The 22,126-nt window shown below is 55.7% G+C and overlaps 8 protein-coding genes across 8 annotated transcripts; 5 read left to right on the forward strand and 3 right to left on the reverse strand.

The window, feature by feature from the left end:
• The first annotated feature begins 1,325 nt into the window (after positions 1–1,325).
• Positions 1,326–5,505, forward strand: BO70DRAFT_319458 (DUF3433 domain-containing protein). The gene is made up of 3 exons (XM_025540442.1): positions 1,326–1,580; positions 1,653–3,497; positions 3,543–5,505. Exons 1-3 carry the CDS (start codon positions 1,445–1,447, stop codon positions 5,363–5,365), a joined length of 3,804 nt encoding a protein of 1,267 aa, XP_025396962.1. The 5' UTR covers positions 1,326–1,444; the 3' UTR covers positions 5,366–5,505.
• Positions 5,506–5,818: 313 nt separating this feature from the next.
• On the forward strand, positions 5,819–6,979 carry BO70DRAFT_398646 (ketopantoate reductase family protein; the record flags this gene model as incomplete). The annotated part of the gene is made up of 5 exons (XM_025546799.1): positions 5,819–5,859; positions 5,917–6,010; positions 6,069–6,123; positions 6,177–6,376; positions 6,443–6,979. 5 exons carry the CDS (start codon positions 5,819–5,821, stop codon positions 6,977–6,979), a joined length of 927 nt encoding a protein of 308 aa, XP_025396963.1.
• Positions 6,980–8,229: 1,250 nt separating this feature from the next.
• BO70DRAFT_398647 (uncharacterized protein) lies at positions 8,230–9,610 on the reverse strand (the record flags this gene model as incomplete). Its single annotated transcript, XM_025546800.1, has 3 exons — positions 8,230–8,839; positions 8,865–8,910; positions 9,022–9,610. The coding sequence occupies 3 exons, from the start codon at positions 9,608–9,610 to the stop codon at positions 8,230–8,232; spliced, it is 1,245 nt and encodes a 414-aa protein (XP_025396964.1).
• A 361-nt stretch (positions 9,611–9,971) lies between these two features.
• BO70DRAFT_398648 (uncharacterized protein) lies at positions 9,972–11,780 on the forward strand (the record flags this gene model as incomplete). Its single annotated transcript, XM_025546801.1, has 6 exons — positions 9,972–10,226; positions 10,298–10,367; positions 10,420–10,733; positions 11,016–11,348; positions 11,417–11,525; positions 11,590–11,780. 6 exons carry the CDS (start codon positions 9,972–9,974, stop codon positions 11,778–11,780), a joined length of 1,272 nt encoding a protein of 423 aa, XP_025396965.1.
• Positions 11,781–12,353: 573 nt separating this feature from the next.
• BO70DRAFT_398649 (uncharacterized protein) lies at positions 12,354–13,115 on the forward strand (the record flags this gene model as incomplete). The annotated part of the gene is made up of 3 exons (XM_025546802.1): positions 12,354–12,647; positions 12,709–12,835; positions 12,907–13,115. 3 exons carry the CDS (start codon positions 12,354–12,356, stop codon positions 13,113–13,115), a joined length of 630 nt encoding a protein of 209 aa, XP_025396966.1.
• Positions 13,116–14,347: 1,232 nt separating this feature from the next.
• BO70DRAFT_364294 (carbohydrate esterase family 5 protein) lies at positions 14,348–15,910 on the forward strand. Its single transcript, XM_025543772.1, has 3 exons — positions 14,348–14,933; positions 15,082–15,272; positions 15,377–15,910. Exons 1-3 carry the CDS (start codon positions 14,630–14,632, stop codon positions 15,731–15,733), a joined length of 852 nt encoding a protein of 283 aa, XP_025396967.1. The 5' UTR covers positions 14,348–14,629; the 3' UTR covers positions 15,734–15,910.
• Positions 15,911–16,053: 143 nt separating this feature from the next.
• BO70DRAFT_364295 (FAD-binding oxidoreductase) lies at positions 16,054–18,200 on the reverse strand. The gene is made up of 5 exons (XM_025543773.1): positions 17,888–18,200; positions 17,724–17,827; positions 17,227–17,572; positions 16,863–17,101; positions 16,054–16,681 (listed from the first exon to the last, which is right to left on the reverse strand). Exons 1-5 carry the CDS (start codon positions 18,182–18,184, stop codon positions 16,177–16,179), a joined length of 1,491 nt encoding a protein of 496 aa, XP_025396968.1. The 5' UTR covers positions 18,185–18,200; the 3' UTR covers positions 16,054–16,176.
• Positions 18,201–18,969: 769 nt separating this feature from the next.
• BO70DRAFT_381417 (uncharacterized protein) lies at positions 18,970–20,592 on the reverse strand (the record flags this gene model as incomplete). The annotated part of the gene is made up of 8 exons (XM_025545469.1): positions 20,266–20,592; positions 20,189–20,208; positions 20,104–20,140; positions 19,977–20,047; positions 19,614–19,915; positions 19,484–19,558; positions 19,370–19,437; positions 18,970–19,316 (listed from the first exon to the last, which is right to left on the reverse strand). Exons 1-8 carry the CDS (start codon positions 20,453–20,455, stop codon positions 18,970–18,972), a joined length of 1,110 nt encoding a protein of 369 aa, XP_025396969.1. The 5' UTR covers positions 20,456–20,592.
• Between the last annotated feature and the right edge of the window lie 1,534 nt (positions 20,593–22,126).

A 22,126-nucleotide genomic window follows, 5' to 3' on the forward strand; every position in this document is an offset into this window, starting at 1 on the left:
GGGAACTCACTCGTCCATGACAGAGCCATTCTTTTGCCTTGCCGGATTGTCCATCTTAAGCCGATTGTTGGGGGGGACGTGGTTGCGGATAGCCTCACGGGCGGCCCAGAGGGGTAAGTCTTGCTCGCGGTGAGCAGAATATTATGTAAGCAACCCACGCGCGTTCTTTTCCTTGTCCTGTTTACTCGCTGTGCAGCTAAAAGACTTGCTGATAGGCAGGATTTCGTTTGATTCAATCTTTCCAGACACTGTCTTTGTTTCTTAACCTATCCAGCGATTAGAGAGTCTCCATCGGCAGTCTCATACCAAAAGACCAGCAAATACTACATGATCAGGTGAATAGGGTATTAGCCTTAGAAGAAGTGGCCTGATTCTTGATCATAGAACCTAGAAAATAGGATCTTGTCATTTTCACATTTGCCTTTGATTTGGATTGAATATTGTGGGAATCAGTCCTGGATATGACGTGTCGTGGTCTTGGCAAATATATATTCTGGCAGTTGACTCCCAAGTCGTCCACGATGATCTATCTCTCCATCTCTAAACATTTCCCGCTTGGTTGTCTTTCCAGGTCAATTCTGGTTCTACCACCGAGGAGTATTTCCCGTGGTGGACCAGAGTTGCCGGATCCATCCACGGGGCATTGTTGGATGAGCGGGTGAGTCAGCCGTGGACACACGGTAACTTATCTCGGGTAGGGATGAATTCCTGAGTCCTGCTCCGCGCACACCGCTACCATTACCATGATCACCAACTCTTCTACGATCACCAGCACCTGAGTGCGGATTACCTACAACACTACTACCCGCGAAGTACTTGGTGTTTATTCAGAATCCATTCTCCATTCAGACTATCTAATAGTAGTGTCGTAAGTAGTACCTTGTGCTAGGAACGATGTGGAGTACGCGTCAGCCCACCAGACCCTACATCCAAACCCTGCGCTAGCCCGATGGGGCGAGAGGCGGCTCCCATTTGCCCGATTGAGGCCGATACCTAGCCGATTAGGTTTAGTGCCTGAGCCCTGCCCAGGCCCTACCCCACTTGCGTTTGCTTCTGGAACCAATCGAGGCCCGCCCCAACGCGCTGTCAGCGGGTGATTGGGCGGTCAGGCCTGCAACAGTCCGGCGGCGAACCAATGGGGCGCCAGGAACACTGGACCCCCCGGGCTCACCGTGACCCCTGGCGCCCATGACCCCCACCGACTACCGCAAATCAAGAATTGCCGGCCAGATTCAAACGTCGATCGTCATCCTCGCCGCTCTCACCTCGTCCGTTCTCCTCCTCCCCCTTCCGTTGCCTCGTCTTGTCCTCTATTTCATCACTTCCATCCCCTCCCTCGCACCGCCTCATCCCCCCTCCGTCATGTCCTTCTCCCTCCGTCATCCCCCCCATCTCACCCCGCCCCGGAGATGAATACGCCCCCTGCCGCTCTCGACAGCCGTCCATGAACCATCCCTTAGGCGATGACAGCGCACCCGGCTCCCCTCCGACACCGCCGTTTGCCCCCCGAGGAGCATGCCCCTCAAGCATGTCCGGGGGTCTGGGAACGCGTCTACAGGATGTCTGGTTGTTTTTCACCCGTGAGTCGCCTGCTGTTCATCCTTTCCAGCTCTTCCAGCCCGTCCGTCCCTCTCGCTGATCGCTGTGTGTAGAACGTCCTCACCCCGCGCGCCCCCTCCATGGCCAGCCCCCTCCCGCGGGAGGATGGCGGCCTGTTGCCCTCCGTCCGGCGTATCTCTTCGTGATCGCGACGGTCATGTTTGCGATGCTCATCACCCTCGACGTCCTCCGACGATATAGCGACCAATATGGGGGGTTGTACTTTTTCCCGGACACCGACAACGTGTCCGACGCCCAGTCCTTCGCCTACAACTACCTTCCTATCATCGCGGCCCTGGTTCTTGTCACCCTCTGGTCCTTCATCGATTACGATGTGCTTCGCCTAGAACCATACTTCCAGCTCTCGCGACCGGAGGGTTCGCCGGCTTCCGTCCTGTTCATCAACTATAACTTCGGCCAGTCCTTCCTCACCCCGCTCACCTCTGCCAGACGAGGCCACTGGATCGTACTGGTCGTCTCCATCGCGACCCTCTTCATCCGGATGTTCCTGCCAGCCCTGCAGAGCACGCTCCTCGAACTTCGGGAACTCGATATCCTGTCGGACGAACAGATCAAGACGTGGCCGGAGCTGCTGGATCTACACACGCAGGCGGTTTGGATTATGGCGCAGCGAAGCAACCAGACGTTAGCGATGGACTCCGTTCTCACCGCCCGGGACAGCCTGCGAAGCACCCACTCCGCCAGTTACGCTGTCGCGCCCGTCGAGATCACCCTAGAGGACCGCAGGGAAAGCACTGTGTGGATGCTCAACCAGACGATCTACTGGGCTCAGCTGTCGTGCCATAATGTTCTCGCCGATGACCACCTCTCCGTCTCTGTCAATGATACGGCAAACCCGTCCACGCTCTCATGGAATATCACCGGCGTGCAGATGCAGGATGTTGACGGCACGGATCAACAGTGCACCCTGGACTTCAACTACACGAACATCTACTTCCCCACCACCGACTATCTGCAGGTCCGCTACTGGGAACCCGTCTGGCCGAATAGGACGCAATCCAAGCATCCTCAGGGGAACGCCTTCACTGCCCACGGCTGCGATGATCCATACGACCTCTACGGCATTGTCATTTCAGTCAACGCGACGGAGGCTGGCGTTGACAGCATCAGTCAGCTTAGCTCGGAGTCCACCTCGTCGGCCGGCATATTTGGTTGCAAGATCGACTACCGCCAGGCCGAGGCCCGCGTCTCCATGCATACCAACAGCTCCATCACCAGTATCTACAGCTATCCGGGCAGTCAGCGCGAACTGTCCACAGATCAGTTCAACATCGATGCCTTCCAGGGATTACTGGCTCAGCGAGCCCCGTACACGGGAGACATGCTCTTCATCGAACGGAACGAGACGACCAACGATACCACAGTTACGGAGCTCCCGGTCATCAGTCAAGACCTTGGTGATCTCGAGCCGCTTCTCGTGCTGGATGCCTCGACAGTAATGACCCCGGATGAATTTGAGACCAAGGTCACGCGGAGCGTGGTGGAGACGTTTGTGCTCACCATGGGCCGCTTGTTCAACCCAGACCAAGACCCGACCAGTGTGCCGGCGGAGCGGTTCTCGACGCAGGTGGCGATCGCGGTGGTCTCGTTCGCTTCCTGGTGGTCCGAGATGATATTAGCTGTCGGCATTGTCCTCACTGTCTGTCTCATCTACTTGTACGGAACGCGACCCAACGTCCTTCAGAACGACCCCAGCTCTATCGGAGCCATGTGCAGCATATTAACCGATATATTTGGGCCGTCCAACGTCCTCACCGATCCACAATCGGAGTTCCACCAGTTCTCGACGCGGCAGCTGCGCCAGATGCTGCGAAACTGCCAGCTTCGATGGCAGCCGGGACCTACGGGACCCCGGCTCGAGATCGTAACCGCAGATGGTGAGTGGAGCCCGTTCCATTCCGAGTTGTAACTAACCTCGCCAGGGTTACCCGTTCGCCTTGGTGAGCAAACCCGCACCCGTGTCGACCCGATGCCGCATTTCCTGGTCATCCCGATTTTTATTATCGAATTCCTTTTCCTGGCTGCCGTCATCGCCGTCATGGGCGTCGTCGCGGCGTCTTTGGCGCACGACGGTCGACTGCAACACCTCTCTCAGTCGAGCTCGAGCTTCCTGCAGGTCGTTACGTCATTCCTGCCGTCTATGGTCGCGTCCTCCGTGGCGGCGCTGTGCAACTCCATCCTTCGCAACATAAGCATTCTAGAGCCATGGGTCCATCTCCAGCGCGGCATGGCTGTCGCTCGAATGTCGCTGTCCATGAACTATGCGTCGCAAACGCCCTGGTCAGTTCTGAGCAAAGCCATTCAGAACCGTCACCTCTTGCTAGGCTTGGTGTCGTTTGCATGTGTCGCCAACATCCTGTTGTCGGTCGTTGCCGGTGGTCTGTTTACTCAGAGACTGACGCAGTCGTACCTCCCGTCGTCATCGCTGTATCAGAATTATAGCACCTCGCTGTTCCGCCGGACGGACTTTGCGCCTGACTTTACCGAATTCGATCTCATCCAGACCAGCGTCACCAGCGGGGTACCCATGCTCTCGTGGATGGCCCCGAACTACTCGTTCGTCCCGATCAAGAACACGGACCCGGACCCGGACGTACTGTACGGGGCGACCACCCTTGGGGTCGGGAGCGATCTGGACTGCAAGGCGCTGCAAATACCGCAGGATCTGCAGCAGGAAGGCGACGAGACGTACTGGGTGTACCGACCGTCCCGCGACGTCAGTCGGCAGTGTATGGTGAACATGACGGCACTGGTGCGCCCCAGCGAGGCGATTGCGCTTTCCATCCATTTCCTTTCTCCCATTGCGGAGTCAGACGCGGACCTGTGTCAGATGTCCTCGGTGGTGGTGGTCGGACGCTGGGACTACACGGCGGAATCGCCGTTCACCGACAACAACACGATCGCGCTGCAGTGTGAACCCCGCCTGCAGATGAGGAACTTCTCGGTGACCTTCGACCGACGGGGCCAGATTTCTGACATGAACCCACTCGCCGGGACGGCGATCACCTCGGGTGCCATGTACGACAACGCCACGGTTGCCCTGGGCCAGTTCAACAAGATCTTTGCGGCGATCCCACAGAGTTTCGTCGGGGAGGAACCGGGGCGCAATCGATCGTACGTGTCGTCGTACGACTGGGCGGGTTTCCTGGTGGCCCGTCTCTACAAGCAGCACCAGAAGATTGTGCCCCTGCAGGCGTCGGAGCTTATAGCGCAGTCGCAGATTGTCTATCAGTGGGTGTACAGCACATACTTTTCGATCTGGAGGAACATGTATCTGGTGGCGTTGGACGAGATGGCTCCCGCAGCCAATGCCACGGTGATCTCGAACACGTGGATGATGGTCCCGTCGGTGCCGTCCCTGGCCATGGCACTGATCATCATCGCGTTGGACACGCTGGTGGTGCTGGTGGTGTTCGGGACGCGCCGGGGGCGGTTCAAGGGGCCGCGGATGCCGCGGTCGATCGGGGCGATCATCCCATGGATCGCGCACAGCCGCATGCTCAACGACTTCCGGAACACGTACTCGTGGACGAACGCGCAGCGCCGGGCGCATCTAGCCAGTCTGAACAAGCGGTACGGGTTCCGGATGTTCCTGCAGGCGGATGGGCGGTGGCGGTTTGCGGTGGACGAGGAAACGGTTGATCTGGAGAACAAGCCGGAGGACGACGCGACGAAGGGCCCGGAGGCGATTGAGCTGCGGTCTTTGGACGGGCTCGAGCCGGAAACTACGAATAATGTGATATGACTGATGTAATATATAATGGGTTAGACTGGTGGAGTTATGTACATAGGACAGGATTTGGTCTAGGGTTGGGATTCCGGGTTAAAAATATTGTTACGTGATCATCATATACAGTGACAGACTGGGGTTGAAGCAAATTAAATCCTCCCCGCCCTGATGTTTATTGTCTCCTACAGCTCTATTGACGAACACAGGCTGCTCGGGCTTTCTCCGGGAGGAGCAGGGTTCATTCCTAGCCAGTGGGACCCGTGAACAGTGCTCCGAACGGTTCAGATCGGTTCAGATCGGTGCAACCCCGAGGGACCCCCGAGATCGGGGGCTCGCATGGCGCTGCCATTAGCCGACGGCTATTAAATCGGGCCCCGTGGCTCCCATGCTGCCAACCCCGCATCGCAGCTGCTGTTACAACAACCTGCCCGTGCGGTCTGGTGCAACCAACTTTGTTCCAACCTCACCATGGCTGACCAGGTTGAAGTGGTTCTCTATGGGCTCGGAGCGTATGTTCCCATCCAGCACAGTGAGTGATAACAAGAATACTAACCAACCCCCCGCAGCATCGGCTCCTTCTATGCCTTCGTCCTCCAGCGCAGCGACCGCGTCCGCCTCACCGTGATCGCGCGGTCCAACTACCAGGCCGTCAAGGAAAATGTATGTCCGCCTGCGAAGCCGTATAATCAAGCAAAAATACGCTAATTCTGGCGGTCAGGGTATCCTCCTGAAAAGCGCCAACCACGGCGAGCACCGCTTCCACCCGGACCGCGGTAAGTCCCCGCGAACAGTGGCATGTGGCATCGCCCAGCCCTAACCAGCGCAGTCCTCCGCAGCCCATCCGAACTCACCCACCCAGCGGATTATCTCGTCTGCACCAACAAAGCCATCGATACCGACACCGTAGTCCAGTCTCTCTCCCCAGCCATCAACGCCGACACCACAATCGTAATCATCCAAAACGGGGTCGGAAACGAAGACCCCTTCCGCGCTGTCTACCCCTCCAGCACTATCATCTCCTGCGTGGTAACCCCCCCCCCTCAATTTCCCTACACCTCCCCCCTTCCCAACTCAGTCTCCTAACCTCTCCAGACCTGGGTCGGCGCCTCGCAACCCACCCCCGGAACAACAATCCACACGACCTCCGAAGAAACCGAACTAGGCCTGTACCCCAACCCAACCCTCCCCCGAAGCATCGAATCCGACCGCCTCACAACATTCACCATACTGCTCACCCCCAGCCGTACCCCTTTTACCGTGCACACGGACATCCAACCCATCCGGTGGTCCAAAACCATTTGGAACTGCGCCTGGAACACGCTCACCACACTGACAGCACAAGACACGCAGTCGTTCCTGGGGTCCTCTCCGGACGCGATCCCCTTCACCAGACGGCTGATGAACGAGGCGGTTTCCGTCGCGACGGCCTGCGGGGTCTCGTTGCCGCAGGACCTGGTCGACGCGCAAATGGAACGGATGCGCAGGCTGGGGGCCGTGAGGACCAGCATGCAGATTGATCGCGAGATGGGGCGCAAGATGGAGATCGAGGTTATCGTGGGGGCCCGGTACGGAGGGCCAGGGAGTTGGGGGTCGATGTTCCTGTTCTGGAGGCGGTTTATGTGCTGTTGAGGGCTGTGGATGGGCGGTAGATTTGGATGATTATGGTTCTCTATATTTGATAGCAGAGATACCGGAAACTCAAAGACAGATCGCCTGTTTGCAGCGACGTCATCTCACCCTGCAGAAGAGTCCTGGTCCTGGTCCTGAGTAGAAGTGACGTAGTCTACCCCGGCTGGCTCTCAGCAGTCCGGACACAGCACCCCGGCCTATCCTCTTCACATTAGAGTGACACGAGCAATGATCGCCCCCGAAACACTCTGTGTGCCGGCAACCAGACCGCACAACCCCCAGAACAAAAGTTTGCAGCCGGTACGCAGGATCAAGGTTCGACTTGAAACCCGCCGAAGATCATCGTCATGCCAGAAACCACATCCCTGGATAGCCAGGTCGCCCGTGTGGCGTGTGTTTGAGATGACGACGGCAGGGGGAGTCGGTCGGTCGCCAGTCATGGCGAAGGGAGCTGGCCGGCGGATGCGTGCAGACAGGGATTATCTATGGACGGGGTGAGAATCTGCTCTGTACCGCGCGAGTTTTGCGGTCTGGAATATCACAGCCGCCTGGTGATCCTGGACATCTCGCAGCACAGACACGACTCACTAGACAGAAAGTCTCCCCAGAGACACTGCATGCCTTGTACGATAAAATCCATCTGGTGAAGGGCTCTGTAAAGATCTGGGAAGTGACGAGAAATTTCATCCATGATGATGTGCCATTGGTATTCCACTGTCATGGTGTACACGGCATTATGCTTTCATCCTGAAAAACGGACCCAGGTGCCGATCCATGTACCTGATCAAGATTGCAATTCAATTGAGGATGCAGGGCTGCTTCCCTTCGTCCATTGAAGTGGTTTTGTCATCACTTGCCCTTCTTGTTGGGATTGAGAATCCTTTCATCCCCCCCCCCGCCATAAAAAAAAGAAAAGTCCCGTACATCGTGTAACGTCGTTGTTCCGCCAGTCATCATTATTACGAGCCACGGTCGGCATTGCGACAACCGCGGATATGCTCCATGGGCTTGGACTTGCACTTCTCCGTAGGTGGGTACACGTTTAGCAGGAAACCATGAGATGGGTGTAGATACACAACTACGAGATGCACGATGGAGAAGACCCAGAACAACAACCCCGGACAGCAGGAACGTACATTGGACCATAGACAAAAACAAAATGATGAAAAACAAAACAGGAGAAATCAGACGGTAGCAGGATGAAGCGGGAAAAATGGAAAAAAAAAAAAAAAAAAGAAACAGCTAGCTAGCTATACTGAACGGCGGTATCGCTCCTTGTTCTTCTTATGTTTGGCTTTTTCCCAGGCGGTGGTGCCATTATCATCTTCCGCTTCTTTCTCCTGCTCGTCCTCCTCGTCGTCCTCCTTCTCTCCCCTTTCCCTCCTCGCTTCCTTCGCTTCCTGCTCGGACTTGACATTCCTCTCAAGTAGAACATGCGCACGTTGAACGATGTTAGGCTTGGTCCGACCCGGGATGTCGTAGTCGTCCTCGATGTCCGAATATATGATGGCAGGGCGGACGACGAGCAGGATTCGGCGTCCATCGTGAGGCAAATCCCTCGGCGTAGTGTAATAAGTGTAACCCACGTACTTGTCGTCAGACCGGTAGATGGGCTCCAGTTCCGGGAGGCGCTTGATTGTGCGATGCCCTCCCAGGTGCGCCTCCAGGATCAACATTGCTTCCACACCGTCCCCGAAGATGTCGACTAGGTAGGCTCGCCGCTCCGCCGCCTCCTCGGGAGTCAATCCCTTGATGAGGAGCTGGCAGAATTGCTCATCCGCCAGAAGGGCATCGGCGAGGGGCTCCACGACGGCCTCCTGGCGCTGGCTGTTGTATTCGCCGAACACGGCGTTGGGGGGCCTGGGGCCGGCCAAGAGAGTTGGACAGTCGATGGGTCTGCCGCTTCCAGACGGTGGCAAAGGTCGGGTTGGCTAGAGAAGAGATTGAAGAAGACCAGGTCAGTAAAAAGGAGGACAGGACAGGCAGCCAGTCACAGTCAGGAATCAGGAGGGATGGGTGTGGTATGTCTTTCTGGAACGTACTCTCGTAAAAGCGGTCATACAGATACTCAAGCTTGGCTGCAAACTCGCCCTCGTCGCTATCATCGTCACGGGTTGACTTCCCATCCAAATACCAGAAGGGGTTTTCGAAGAATGCCGAGTGGACAGCCTTCTGCAGGAGCGCTCCAGCCAGGAGCTCCCCGGAGTACTTGAGGGCGCGGCGTGGGAATAGGGTTTCGAGGGTGAACCACTTTTCCTGAACGCAGTAATCCTCCAGGCTGGCGATGATGCCGTCGAGCTTCTGGTCGGATAGCCCCCGGACATTCCCGATGGCATAGGAAATCACCCAGGATTGAATGGAGGTATGGATCTTTTGGGCTTTGCATTCTATCATCCCCTGATCGTGCAGCCAGCCGGCGGCGCCCCGGTCAAGGAGACGACTGATGCCGATGACCGTAGTCGCCCACGCATGCCGTGAGATACCCAGCTGCGGGTCGGGATGAACGTCCACCCAAGCGTCATCCGCCGACTGCTTGCGTTTCCTTTCCAGTTTGCTCGGCTTGGTTGGACGGGTGGCAGATGCAGAGGGCCACTGCGCTGGCCTTTTGCTAGCAGACCTGGTTTGAACCATGACGAATGCAATTTGGGCTTTAATGAGGGCAAGACACACAGTCGGGGCGATGTAGACGAGAGAGAGAGAAGAGGGAGATGACAAGGAGAGGAAAAGTAAGAGAATAAGAGGGAAAGGAAAAGGAAAAGGGAGAGGGAGAGGGCGACTCCCTTTGTGACACCGTCCCAAACTATCTTCGGTCCAACAAAGACCCAGACTGAAACCCTCCGTTGTGGCCCGAATGCCCACCCAGCCCTGCATCAAGCCTCCTGCAAGTGGCGTCGATGGGTCAGGCTGAATAAAACTGGCTCCTGTCCCTGTCCTCTGCTCAATCGCTCCAACCAATCCCTTACACAAATTACCCATTGGAGTGAAAGATACAATGGCGAGCCCTAATCGGAAGGTTGTAGTCGGCATCGACTATGGAACGACAAAGACCTGCGTCTGTTATGGTGTCCAAGATGATGGCAGCGAACCCGGAGACATTCTCATCCGGTCCATCTACTTCGAGAACGGTGTGTCGACGCCGTCCGCCATTAGCTACTCTGGTGGCACTGTTCGATGGGGGAAGAGTGCGGAGTCAGCAGCCAACCACTACAAATGGACGAAGCTGTTGCTTGACAACAGCTATGCGACTGTGGGGGGGTACGGTGGTAAGTGTGATACCAATCCGGGACGGACGAGTCCCTCGGGCTAACGGCCAACAAGGACGTCGCGGCTTTCTCCGTTGGAAATGAAGCGGGAAACCCCCATTTCCGGTTGCTCGGAAACACGACAGGTATGGACACCACATCTCTTTGTCGTTGTTGAAAATGGCTGACTCTCCCAAGCTGCCAGAGGTGGGGGTGCAACGATAGATGCGACATTGCTGGAGGAGGTCGCCCGACACTGTCAGGTTCACCTAGGCGATTTACAGCCCCAGATACAAGGATCCAATCTTTTAGAGCGAGTGGCGAGGCTGAAGATTGATTTTCAAGGCCATGGAGATCAGACACTGGCTCTACCTGAGACAATCGTTCCCCAGTTTGGTCCTGACGCGGTGGAGATGACAGTCCAGCCGCAATTGCTCCGAGGCGCCATAGAAGAGGTTGTTGTGGAGGCCGTGCGGCTTCTTATGGGACAACCAGGGGTGGACGCCCACTACGTATGTCCAGGTCCCTTCGTGTCAGGTCTAGAATGACGATATAATAAAGGTCTGATTCTACGATACTGCTGCGCAGGCAGTTGGGCTATATAGACATAGAATCAGGCAATAATCAGGCATACATGAAGTCATATATGGGGCCATATATGGGCTGATCCAGGTTGATCAGGGGTTGAAGGGCTAAATCTTGTTCCGTTATCATGCCAAGCCCTCGTTCCACTCGATACTTCGCCTTTTCCGTTAACTCATGCACATGTCGCATGCTCACAACTGTTGGGACAGATCCTACTGGTGGGAGGGATCAGCCAGATCCCGTTCCTCCGCGAACGGTTTCGACGAGCCCTCCCGGATGGCATGACAATCGTTGTTCCGCGGCACTATGTGTATGTGAGGCCTTCCATTGTGAACGCCGATCTTGGCAGTAACAGCAAACGCAGGACCGAGCTAGTTGCACACGGCGCGACTTTGCGGGGCCTGTTGGGCCCTGCCATCCCTACTGCCGTGATCCGCAGACATTGTGGCATCATCTCGGACACCCCTGGTGGGGTATATGATGACGGACTTCTTGCAGTGGTTCCTAGAGAAGGTTTGAAGTCTCGATCCTCCGAGGAGGCCGTCTGTTTTCAATGCTGATGGCTATGTTGCGACGTCTCCAGCATCGGCGAGTGAGCCTGCCCCACCAGGGGAATCTGTCTCTCAGAATATACCACGAAGAGGGCAGTACCCGCTTTAAATATATCCGCTTTGTCCAGAGTGATGACCGCGTAGCGGCTGCATCCTCAGAATGTCGAAGTAAGTATCTCACCTCCCTTCTAACCAGTGGTTGACCGTCTTGGTATTCGGCTAATCCATACAGTTGCCTGCGATATTGAGGGAGTCCAGCTGGACCGTTTCTTTGTTCATCATCTCCAAGGAAGCAGGAAATTTCTGTTGTCCTTTCGTATCGACTGGCAAATCACCAAAGATTCAGAGGTTCAACTCACAGCATATGCCGTGAACGATGAATACGAGCACCAGGTCGGCGCAAATACTGTGAGCATTCCCTGACTCCGTTGTTGAAAAGGGACCTTCCGTTGTACCTTGTAGCTCTGTTGATATTTCGGTTCGGTCTTTTGTTTTGCTTTTCTCTGTATAGTGATGTCGCTTAGAGTATAGAGGGATGCAGTCTCCTTTGTCACATTCGTCAGGAAGTCATCTGCTTCATGGATAGTGGAGTAAATCCCCATACATAATGGTGAGGGACATGGAAGAACGGCCGTAGATATTAACCATCTGGAAGAAGGTGTTCTCCTTTCCACGGATATTCTCGGTGTCATCGCCTTTGTTGTGTCTTCTTTCCCGGAACGATCCATCGTCTTTCATGCGGACTTTGCCATTGTTTTCATTCTTTGTTCGGTGTTGCAGACACGATTCATCCTGGAAAGCTCTTCCACATCCAGTTGCACGCATGGAGGCTGATAAGTAGCCAACCTCCATGCTCACCATTCCGCTGGTTATCAACAATTGCCCTCGGCTGTCATGGAGATTCATATCGTGGTGTATATAAGGCGCTCTTGACCCTTCCGCTGTGGCCCCTTGATACTCCTGCCCATCCGATCAAATCGTGCTTGAGCTGTCAACATGTCTGACTCGTCGGAATCCCAAGAATCCTTAAACGTCTACCATTATCTTCCCTCGGACGACAAGGAATTCCCTGAGCCCCCGCCGGTGTACTCGAAACATGCAGAGCCCAAGGTCCCTGAAGTGTACGAGGGTGGACCGGGCCTCCCACAGCTCCCGGCGTTCCTCCTTGCGCTGCCCGACGGGACCATCACCTTGACGTTCAGCCAGTTGTACGGCCTGAGAGTGGCAGTCGATAATTCGTATTCTCCTGGCAAGGGGACGGAAGTGGTTCCCTGGTGTTCACGACGAGCGGTAACGAATACCCAGCTTCCACGCCGTAAAGGATCTTCGCCACTAACACTTGCACTTCTAGGACGGGGCTTTCATCCTGCTGCCGAAGTCCCAGATGCGACATGAAATTACCATGGTGCATATGTCTGGACAATCCAAGATCAAACACCTACAGCTTGTTCGGCTGGATCAGAACTCGCAGCCTGAGAGTGAGTATTCTCCCACCCCCTATGTCTGTGTGTTTGTGCGAGGGTCTGCTTACTGATGCATGGTCTGGCAGCATGGCAACCTATTGTCAACCTCGCAGTCGATGTCGGAGAGGAGGCTTTCAAGAGCGAGTCCTTCGAGCGCGCGCAGGGAAGAGTCTTCCTCGATCTCAGGATCGATACGAGCTTTGCCTACGCGGATGGGCTCGCAACAGCCACCGTCCTCATCCGCCACCAGGACCGAAGACTGGCGGAATTTGTTTTCCCCATTATTCCCGCGTAATTCTGCAGTCTGGACTCTGGACACAAGTACGTGTCTGTCCCTGACTCTTGCTAGCCCCATTTTCCAGCCTGTAGTATTTCCTCTCCCTATTACTCAATTAGCCTCACTCTCTGCCTTCCGTGCTATCTCCCTCACGTAGATCAAGTGTGATTATGAAGGGTGCTGCCATCCCCCCCAATGACCTCACCAGACTGGGCTGGACAAGTGATCCAGGCCGGTCGGCTGTCTCCAGGCAGACGTCCAAACCCATGCATGCCATGACACTTAATAATTACCGGGTGATCCTGTTCCTGTTTCAGGTGTTGGACGGGTCAAATAGGGTTTATCTACCCGGGGGGTGGAGTGTTGTAGTCCCTCGTTGTTGTTATTGTTGCACCGAGGTTTAACCCGACCTGAGCTGAGCAGCGAATATACCTCTCCCTTCCACCTTCCAAAAACCAATAAACCTCAAAAAACAACAACAACACAGCAATATCCCCACAGAACATCAGATAAAACAAAAGTCAACCAGGACGCGGATATGACCATATCCCTCGGGGGCGGCGAGTCGCGCCAAGACGTCCCAAAAATGGGCAGCCCTAACCACCCCCACCCGTCGAACTAAGGCCGTCGATTAAGCAATTTATCGGCGACAGACCCTGGTCGGGGCTGATTCAGGGATATGCTACTGCTATTGCTACCTGCCTCGGCTGGTGGTCGGGCCATTCACCCACCATCTACCATCCAGACGTGCATGCGCCGCCGACGTATAACGGTTCGTGCGAGGGCTGTCGCAGGGTGAGACACTGGGCGGGCGGGATAACCGTGGGACGAGGGGATTCGCGAAGGGACAGTCGAACCATGCGCGTTTCAGATGCGGGGGGGCGCCACCAGATTGTGTATAGGGTAGTTTGATTGTGTCTGGATATGGGCACGGATGACGATGGGGACCGGCATTTCATTTCCTTGGTCTTCGGACTTCGAGACGCGGAGATGAAGCTTAACTAACCGGCTGGCTGTGGTTATTCTCGCAGCCGGATCCATCCGACACTCTTGGTCTGGTCCGGTCTTTACTCTGGTCTGCTCTGCTGTGCTCTATCATCGCCGATCTAGCCTCAGCCCCGATGGTGCATGGAACCAGTCACACCGACCGCGAGCGATGAAACAGATCCACAGCCCGAGATCCGAACAGCATTCCCCCCCCACCGGGCCTTCCTTCGAGTCGATCCCGTTCTTCGTTCCTGGTCCAGTGCAGTGCAGCGCAGTGCAAGGATCGTGTGGCTGCGAGGCTGCGGCTGCGGCTGCGACGTCCCAAAATTGGACGCACCCAGGGCAGCGGATATAAAACCCCGACTGAACCTGCGGTGGTGAAGGTTCTCTCCTCTCCAGCTCAAGCAAGTGCAGTGCACCGCCCGCCCATCCTCCGTCGTGTTCTCTCGTTTTAGTCTCACTCATTCGTATCATTTGCCAAGAGCAGCGCTCTTCATTTTGTCCACTCGTTAGTTCATTCGTTCAATCAATCTTTCTCCATCATCATGAAGTCCTTCGTTGTGCTCTCCCTCCTCGCCACGGCACTCGCCGCCCCAGCCAACACCTTCCAGGAGCGTCAACTCGATCTCTCGTCGTTGACCTCGGCCCTGAAGTCGACCTCGTCCGGTGCGGCCGGCTCATCCGGCTCGACTGGCTCGACCGGCACCGCCACCACCAGCGGCTCCAGTGGGCTCAGCGCCCTGGCCTCGCTGTTCCCGTCGTCCTCCGCCACCACCAGCAGCAGTGGCAGCACCAGCAGCAGCGGCAGCGATGATGGCCTGAGTGGTATCATCAGCAGCTTCACCAGCGGTAAGCCCGATCCTCCCTTCCCAGCATCAATGCCTAAACCGTGTGAAAAAAAAAAAAAAAAAAAAAAAAAGAAAAAAGAACCCATACCCATACCCATACAGCCCCGATCGACCGATCAAACCGCTCACAGACCCAACCAAAACCACAGGCTCTTCGACCGAGAACGGCGTGACCTCCCACACGGGGGCATGCAAGGAACTGACCTTCATCTTCGCGCGCGGAACCACCGAGATCGGCAACATGGGCACTGTCGTCGGACCCGAGGTTGCGTCTAAGCTGCAGTCTCTGACTGGCAACCAGGTCACCGTGCAGGGTGTCAACTATGCAGCTGACTGGGCGGTATGTGTTCTTTTTTCCCTCAGTCCCCTCCCCTCTCCTCTCCTTCCTCTTACTCCCCGCCCCCCCTTCCATCCCACCTCTAACACGAAACCCCCCCAATCCAGGGAATCATGAGCATGGGCTCCGACGGCGGCACGGAGATGGTCACGTACGTGAAAGAGGCACTCAGCCAATGCCCCAACACCAAGGTCGTGCTGGGCGGCTACTCGCAGGGGTCGATGGTGGTGCACTACGCGGCGAACCAGCTGAGCGCGGGCCAGGTGACGGCGGCGGTGCTCTTCGGCGACCCGTTCAAGATGCTGTCGGTCGGCAAGCTGGCCTCGTCCAAGGTGAAGGAGTTCTGTGCGTCGGGCGATCCCGTCTGCGAGAATGGCATGAACGTCATGGCGCATCTGTCGTATGGGTCCGATGCCACTGCGGCCGCGGAGTTTCTGGTGCAGGCGGCCGGGGTTTCTTCTTAAGGTTGCAAACTTCTGAAGGATGAATTTCAGGATGTGGAGATGATTTGCTGGGTAAGTGGGAAATGAAGAAGAGAGGGGAGAAGAGGGGGTGGGTTTGGGTTGAGCTGGGATGGGTGGTCATGGTGGTGATGGCTATGTATGTATGTATGGGTCTATGATGTTATTTTTGTGCTGTGGCCTTTGGATAGCGAATGATGATGCTAGTCGGGTCAATCAATTACTAGCCACTGGATTATCATCTCTCCCCGGATACTGATTCACTCACTGACTTACTGACAAGGATAGTTACCCTATTCACTGTCACAAGTAAGTCAGACCTGATTTGGTTCAACACCCCCAACCCCTAGAGTTAAAAAAAAAAAAAAGTCTCAACATCCTTCTGCCAGTAAGCAGGAAGGTCCCTCCCTCCTCATCATTCAACACTCCATCCCCATCGATCCCACTCAAAAAACCTTAAACCCCCCAGGCATAAACCTCTGCCAAACCCCATCGGGATCATACCTCATCGCAACAGTCCGCAACCTCTCCAACCCCCCGGCACCATACCCACCAAAAATATCCTGAAAGCCCGCAGCATCACCCATATAATTAAAGGGATCATAGAACCCCGCCTCGAGGGTCTTATTGTTAATAAGATACGTAGTCTCCTCGACCCACTGATTCACAATATCATCATACGCCTCGCCGATCCACTCGACGACCTCCGCGTAGCAGATATAGATCTCGGAGGCGTTGAGGCCGAGGGCGTTTCCGCCGCGGGAGGCGGAGGCGGAGAGCCAGGCGGACCCGATGGGCTGGAAGTCGAGCTCGATGATGGAGATGTTGGACGAGGGGATCTGCGCGGTGAGCTTGGGGAGTTGGGCGAAGAAGGTGGTGTTGATGAGGCTGATTGCGGAGAGGAGGGTCGAGTAGTTGGGGGCTTTGATGGTGCCGGCGACGAAGATGTCGCTTTTTTGTTGAAAAAAAAAAAAAGTTAGGACTTTTGTATCGTATATAATTGTGAGTGCGTATGGTGGTGGGGGTTGGGGTGGAGAGGGGATATCGTGTTGGGGGGGTGGAAGGGAGAAAGTGAATGGAATGAGGTAGAGGGAGAGGAGAGGGGAGGAGAGGAGAGAAACATAAAACATACTTGATATGCGGCGTCACGACCTCGCCGGTCTCCTCGGCAAACTCATACAGCGTCTTGAAGCCCAGCGTGCTGCTCACGGCGGGGATATCGGTGAACGGCTTGAAGATGTCGGGGTAGCTCTCGTTGGCGCTATCGTAGAACAAAATAACGGATCCAAGAGTGGCTCCGTCCTCGGGCACCAGGGCAGGAACGATATGCGTCTTGGGGTTGGAGATGTTGGCCGCGTAGGTGGCGGTAGCCTTGTAGCCTCGTTAGCATCATCGACACCATTCAACTCAATCTTAACCTCAAGCTGGATCCAACAAGCCAGAAGAAAACAACAATCACAGAGTAAAAAAAAAATAAACAAAGAAGACAGCCCTACCTCCAAAAACCTCCCCACATACTCCTCAGCAACCGTATAAATGCCCGCCCAGACGAGGGGCGAATCAATCGTCTCCATATCGAACCTCGTAACGATACCAAAGTTGCTGCTTCCGCCCTTGAGCGCCCAGAACAGGTCCGCATGGCTGGAGCGGTTGGCATTCACGATGGAGCCGTTCGCAAGGACAACCTCGTAGTTGATCACGGTGTCGCAGCCGAACCCGACCTGGTTGCCGTAGTAGTTGATTCCACCAGCGAGGAGCAGGCCCGGCACGCCAACGGGGCCGAGACGGCCTCCTGCGGCGGCGAGGCCGTAGGGGGAGAGGTAGGCGTAGACGTCGGACCAGCTGGTGTTTGGTTAGTTTAGTTTAGTTTAATTTCGTGTGTAGGGTATAGTTTATAATGTACGGGGGTGTGGGGGAGAGGAGGGGAAGAGTGTATAGTATATGGGTAGGGAGATAGCTTTGAGCAAGAAAGCGAGGGAAAAGAAACCCATACCGATACCCCGGCCCAATGGACACGACGGAGCGATCATCCGATAATTCCAACGTCGTCAAGTTGGACATGACAACCAGAACACCGTCGTCGATGTTATTCGAGCCCTGCACACCATGATCAGAATCCCCATCACATCACAAATCACCCCTGTAGGGCATACATACCCGAATACCCATATGCCCACCCCCCCTAACAGCAAACTCAGCCTCCGCCTTCACCAGCGCCTCGACACCACTCGCCAACTGCTCGCTCGACTGCGGCCGAAACACACAACCCGGCGCCATGATCTCGGTATTCGACCAGAACTCCTGCGCCTCGTAGCGGTAGACATCGGAAGTGGGGAAGAAGATTTCGGCGGAGAGGGACGAGGCGTTGAGGGCGGAGCAGCCGGTGGCTGCGGCTGTGGCTGCGACGCCGGTGGCGGCCAGCAGCGGGACAGCAACAGCGACAGCGAGACGCATGATGGATGAGAATCACAGGACGGTGCTGTGTGGGAAAGGGAAGAAAGGAGAAGGAATCAAGAAAGCGGACAAGGGCCGCGTTTTGATCTCCACGCTGGGGGGAGTGGGAGTGATCAGGCCAGGTGGGAGGGGAGCGAGAGAGAGTGGAGGCATGAATCAGATGTGCCTAATGGGTGGAGGCTACATTACTTCGTTCTGTTGGGCTGGCTGGGCTGTGGGCTGTGTGTTGGGTGGGCAGTTCGGCACTGGCACGAGGCGGAGGGAGGTAAGGTAAGGTAAGGAGAGAGAGTTCCAGCTAGGCATGGAGGGTGGGGACGCGGTTGAGAGGGCGATAGCCGAGGTCTGCTGCGTTGCTGGCTGACCACTGTCAATGTCAGGTCATGTCATTGTGTGGGATAATGAAATGGAAATTAGCATGAGGAGTCAGTGGGTTGAATAACTAATTGGAGTGGGAGAATTCTAGGGGCGGCATCCGCCGTCAGGAGGAGCAATTTGTCCAGATAACGCCGGCATTTGCAGCAAAGCAAAGTGCTGACGGTCCCTGAGTTCTCGGGCGAGTCCCCGAGAGCAGTTAGCACGGGCAGTAGTGCGTTTCTAGCGCGAAGGAGGGATCCACAACCAGGCGCAGCATGAAGCAGGACAATTCCGAGGGGATTCAGCCAGTCGGTTAGGGTATCGCCTGCAGGTGACTTGCCGCCACTATGCAAATATACACATACATACACATGGTCATACACAGGAACTACTAACAATATAGATACAAAGCTACATAGATATCAACCACCCTACCTCGTATTCTGCACCTTAAATTCCACCGTGCGCGTAATCCCATCCGCATCCGTAAACCCCAGCTCAGGGAGAATATGCGTCTCGCTCTCGTTGTCCGCGCCCCCGCGCAGCCGCGTCGAGTAGTGGTGGCTGCGATTACTGAAGTCGGGGTGATCGCGCGGGATCGAGTTCAGGGGATGGGTGAATTTGCGCGACCCGGACTCGCCGTAGCCGCTGGACGAAGACAGGCCCAGCAGTCGGGGGAAGTAGCGGCGCACGAAGGGACGCATGGCGGTGATGCAGCCGCCGATGATGCCGAGGTTGAGTTCGATGGTACACCACATGAGTGCGTTGGTGGTGACCCCTGGTCCGCGCGTTAGATGAGTGCATGCCAGGAGGAGAGAGAGGTAGACGTACAGGTCAGATCTGTGCTCTTGAGCAGGATATACAGACTCGATAGTCGGATGCAGCTAACCACACCGACACTATCCCCGTCAGCGCGGACACTTTCCCCGGTCGGGGGGTACTCACAAACAGCCCATCGCGAGCATGAACCCGATGGCGATCTTCTGTCGCATTGGCATCTGGAGACGGCGTAGCCATGGTCTAGGCATCATGGTTAATGAGCGGGATCTGGGAATTCGGACAGGGACAGACGTACATCGGAACCAGGACGGTCGCGAAATCGGTAAAGATGCCCAGTCCGGCGTTGGCAAAGTAGAACACTGGACGGTCGATGCAAGCGATGTCGGTGATGGTGAAATCCCAGGACCCGGCGATGGGGTAGCAGGCGAAGATGTTGACGAGCACGCTGGCTACGTTGTATCCGATGGCGATGAAGACGATGGTCCACACCGCGCGGCGGAAGCCCTGGCTGGGGAAGATGCGCAGGTAGAAGATGAGCACGGAGACCTTGGTGAAGCCGGTGCCGGCACAGTAGAAGATGGCGGCGATGACGTTAAGCTTGGGATGGGGTTAGCGAGGCGATGCTGGCTGGAATGGCTGGATGGATGGAGATGCGCACTTTGAGAAACCAAGGAGTGTAGTGGTCCTCGGGCACATCCCACATGTGTCTCCCGAGGCCGTAGTTGAGCACTGCGAGGGTAGGGTCAGGATCAGATGCAAGCGATCCGTTGAGATGGCTCACTTACTACGCAGAGTCACGGCAGAAAGAACACACGAGAGGATCTGGCCATTAGTTGGCGTTGCAAGAAACTACCTAGAGAGACCACATACCACCGAAACGATCATGATATCTACCATCTACCCCGTCAGCAAGATCCAACCAGACCAGACTAAACCAGACCACTTACAATCATCCCAGGACACACTGCGCACGACCACCACGCGGGTCCAGGTCCGCACCGCCAACGCAATCACGGCCAACGGGAGAAAGATGCAATTGACGACCAGAAACCGGGTCCCGTCGGAGGGCGGGTCGACAAAATTGGAGGTCGTGCCGGCCGGCGGCGCCATGGCCGGCGTGATGGTGCTGTTGGCCATGCTATCGCAGGGTCGAGGCGGTCATGACAACAGCAGCAGCAGCAGCAGTCATTCATTCATTCAGCAGAACAGGAGCCGCAAGGATTGATTAAGTCTAGCAAAGTCGGCCAGCGCGCGACGGAACCGCTACCTAAATAAGCGGAGACACAGGGCCGGGCAGGGTGTCAGAGGGAATAATAATAAAAAACTAAGCAACCGAGCAGGGCACACGCGACGGAAAGGGGCTTGGCGGGGGTCGCAGAATTCTCTAGGAATATTCAACTTTAAAGTCCAAGGTAAACAAGACTTGATCGGCGCGGGGATCTCTCTTGCATGCATCGTTCTATCCGTCCCCGTGGTATATCCATCCCCAATGCCTGTCCCGGTAGCGTTCGCGACGATCTCACTTGCATGCGAGCTGGTGCCTGCCTGCGACGAACATCCAGATGAGGATCCGAATCTCCATCTCGCACTGTCGGGGTGTGCGGGTTCGGAATTTGGCTCCTAGCCTGTCCGGCACTGTGGCACACGCCGTGTGGACCAGAGCCATGATCCATCATCCATGATCCATTATGGTGGAGTAGAGGCACCCAGGAACGCCGCGGTGTCTATCTAGTCAGAAATCTATTCTTCTGCTTTCTGCGTTTCTGGTCGGATCAGCAACTTGGTAGGGCAGGATTTACACTGCAGATTCTGCAAACCACTAAACAGTACTCTTCAACCCCATCCATCCTGCAGCATAAGCATGACCACAGTGCTGATTTCTGCCTGCTAACATCGTCATGGCGACCCTACCCGGGAGACCGGATCGGACTCGATAAACAGGTGCAGCTAGCCCAGCGCACGGGGTAGGTAGGAGTAAGAGAATACGAGGAAACGCAATAACGAAGCTCTCGCTAAAATCGTAAAAAGCGACTGAGGCAGCCCTCCAGACCCACCCGCTCTAGCCTCGTTAGCCTGGCCCCGGGCCTCGCACAGTGGGACCTCGGTTCCGTGGTTCACTTTCCTTCAGGAGCAATTAGCATTAGCTCGACAGGGGCATGATGCGAGTTGGAAGATGCATGCACTCGATGATCAGTCTGCCTACTGACAATAGTCTGGGGGACAGAAAACACACTACTGGGCAAACCAGTCAGTGACTTAGGGCGATCAATCAGCCAAGGCAGCCAAACCAGTCAATGACGAAATAAGTTCTGTCGCAGCCGATCTATTAGACTTCGACTACCGGAAATGAGAAACCAACCGTCGCTAGTTCGACGGATGGGGCGAGTGAGGCTGCTCTCTCACTCTGCTTCTGGGTCTGGGATTGGGATTGGGAATGGGAATGGGGTTTGGGGGCGGAGTCTTGTTGGCATCCAGTATGTAGACCCGTTAGTCCATCCGATCGGGCTTCATCTCCGCACTTGCAGACTGCGGTCACTCCGAGCCCTAAGCCTGTCACGCGCCACCTGACAGTGATCGTGACACCTGCATAAGCATGAAAGCCTTGCTTCCCCTTCGCTAATTTATCCCATCCCCCTTCCAAGTTCCACACCATTGACCATCCAGGCTCTAGCCCGCAGCCCGGCGTATCCGAAGCAGCCTTCGCCACGTGTCTCACGCATGGGTCCATTAATATAATCACCACAGATAGTATAGTATACTATAGTATACTATAGTAGTTATAGTATCCGGGCATCCGGGCCGGTCAAC

The sequence above is a fragment of the Aspergillus heteromorphus genome, assembly GCF_003184545.1.
Source record: "Aspergillus heteromorphus CBS 117.55 chromosome Unknown BO70scaffold_23, whole genome shotgun sequence".
NCBI lineage: Eukaryota > Fungi > Ascomycota > Eurotiomycetes > Eurotiales > Aspergillaceae > Aspergillus > Aspergillus heteromorphus.

Coding starts and splice junctions, on each gene's coding strand:
- BO70DRAFT_319458 (XM_025540442.1), top strand. CDS start 1,445: ATGAACCATCCCTTAGGCGATGACAGCGCACCCGGCTCCCCTCCGACA. Junction 1,581..1,652: donor TGTCTGGTTGTTTTTCACCC/GTGAGTCGCCTG, acceptor CGCTGTGTGTAG/AACGTCCTCACCCCGCGCGC. Junction 3,498..3,542: donor CGAGATCGTAACCGCAGATG/GTGAGTGGAGCC, acceptor TAACCTCGCCAG/GGTTACCCGTTCGCCTTGGT.
- BO70DRAFT_364294 (XM_025543772.1), top strand. CDS start 14,630: ATGAAGTCCTTCGTTGTGCTCTCCCTCCTCGCCACGGCACTCGCCGCC. Junction 14,934..15,081: donor CATCAGCAGCTTCACCAGCG/GTAAGCCCGATC, acceptor CCAAAACCACAG/GCTCTTCGACCGAGAACGGC. Junction 15,273..15,376: donor ACTATGCAGCTGACTGGGCG/GTATGTGTTCTT, acceptor CCCCCAATCCAG/GGAATCATGAGCATGGGCTC.
- BO70DRAFT_364295 (XM_025543773.1), bottom strand. CDS start 18,184: ATGCGTCTCGCTGTCGCTGTTGCTGTCCCGCTGCTGGCCGCCACCGGC. Junction 17,828..17,887: donor GTGGGCATATGGGTATTCGG/GTATGTATGCCC, acceptor CATGGTGTGCAG/GGCTCGAATAACATCGACGA. Junction 17,573..17,723: donor TCCATTGGGCCGGGGTATCG/GTATGGGTTTCT, acceptor ACCAAACACCAG/CTGGTCCGACGTCTACGCCT.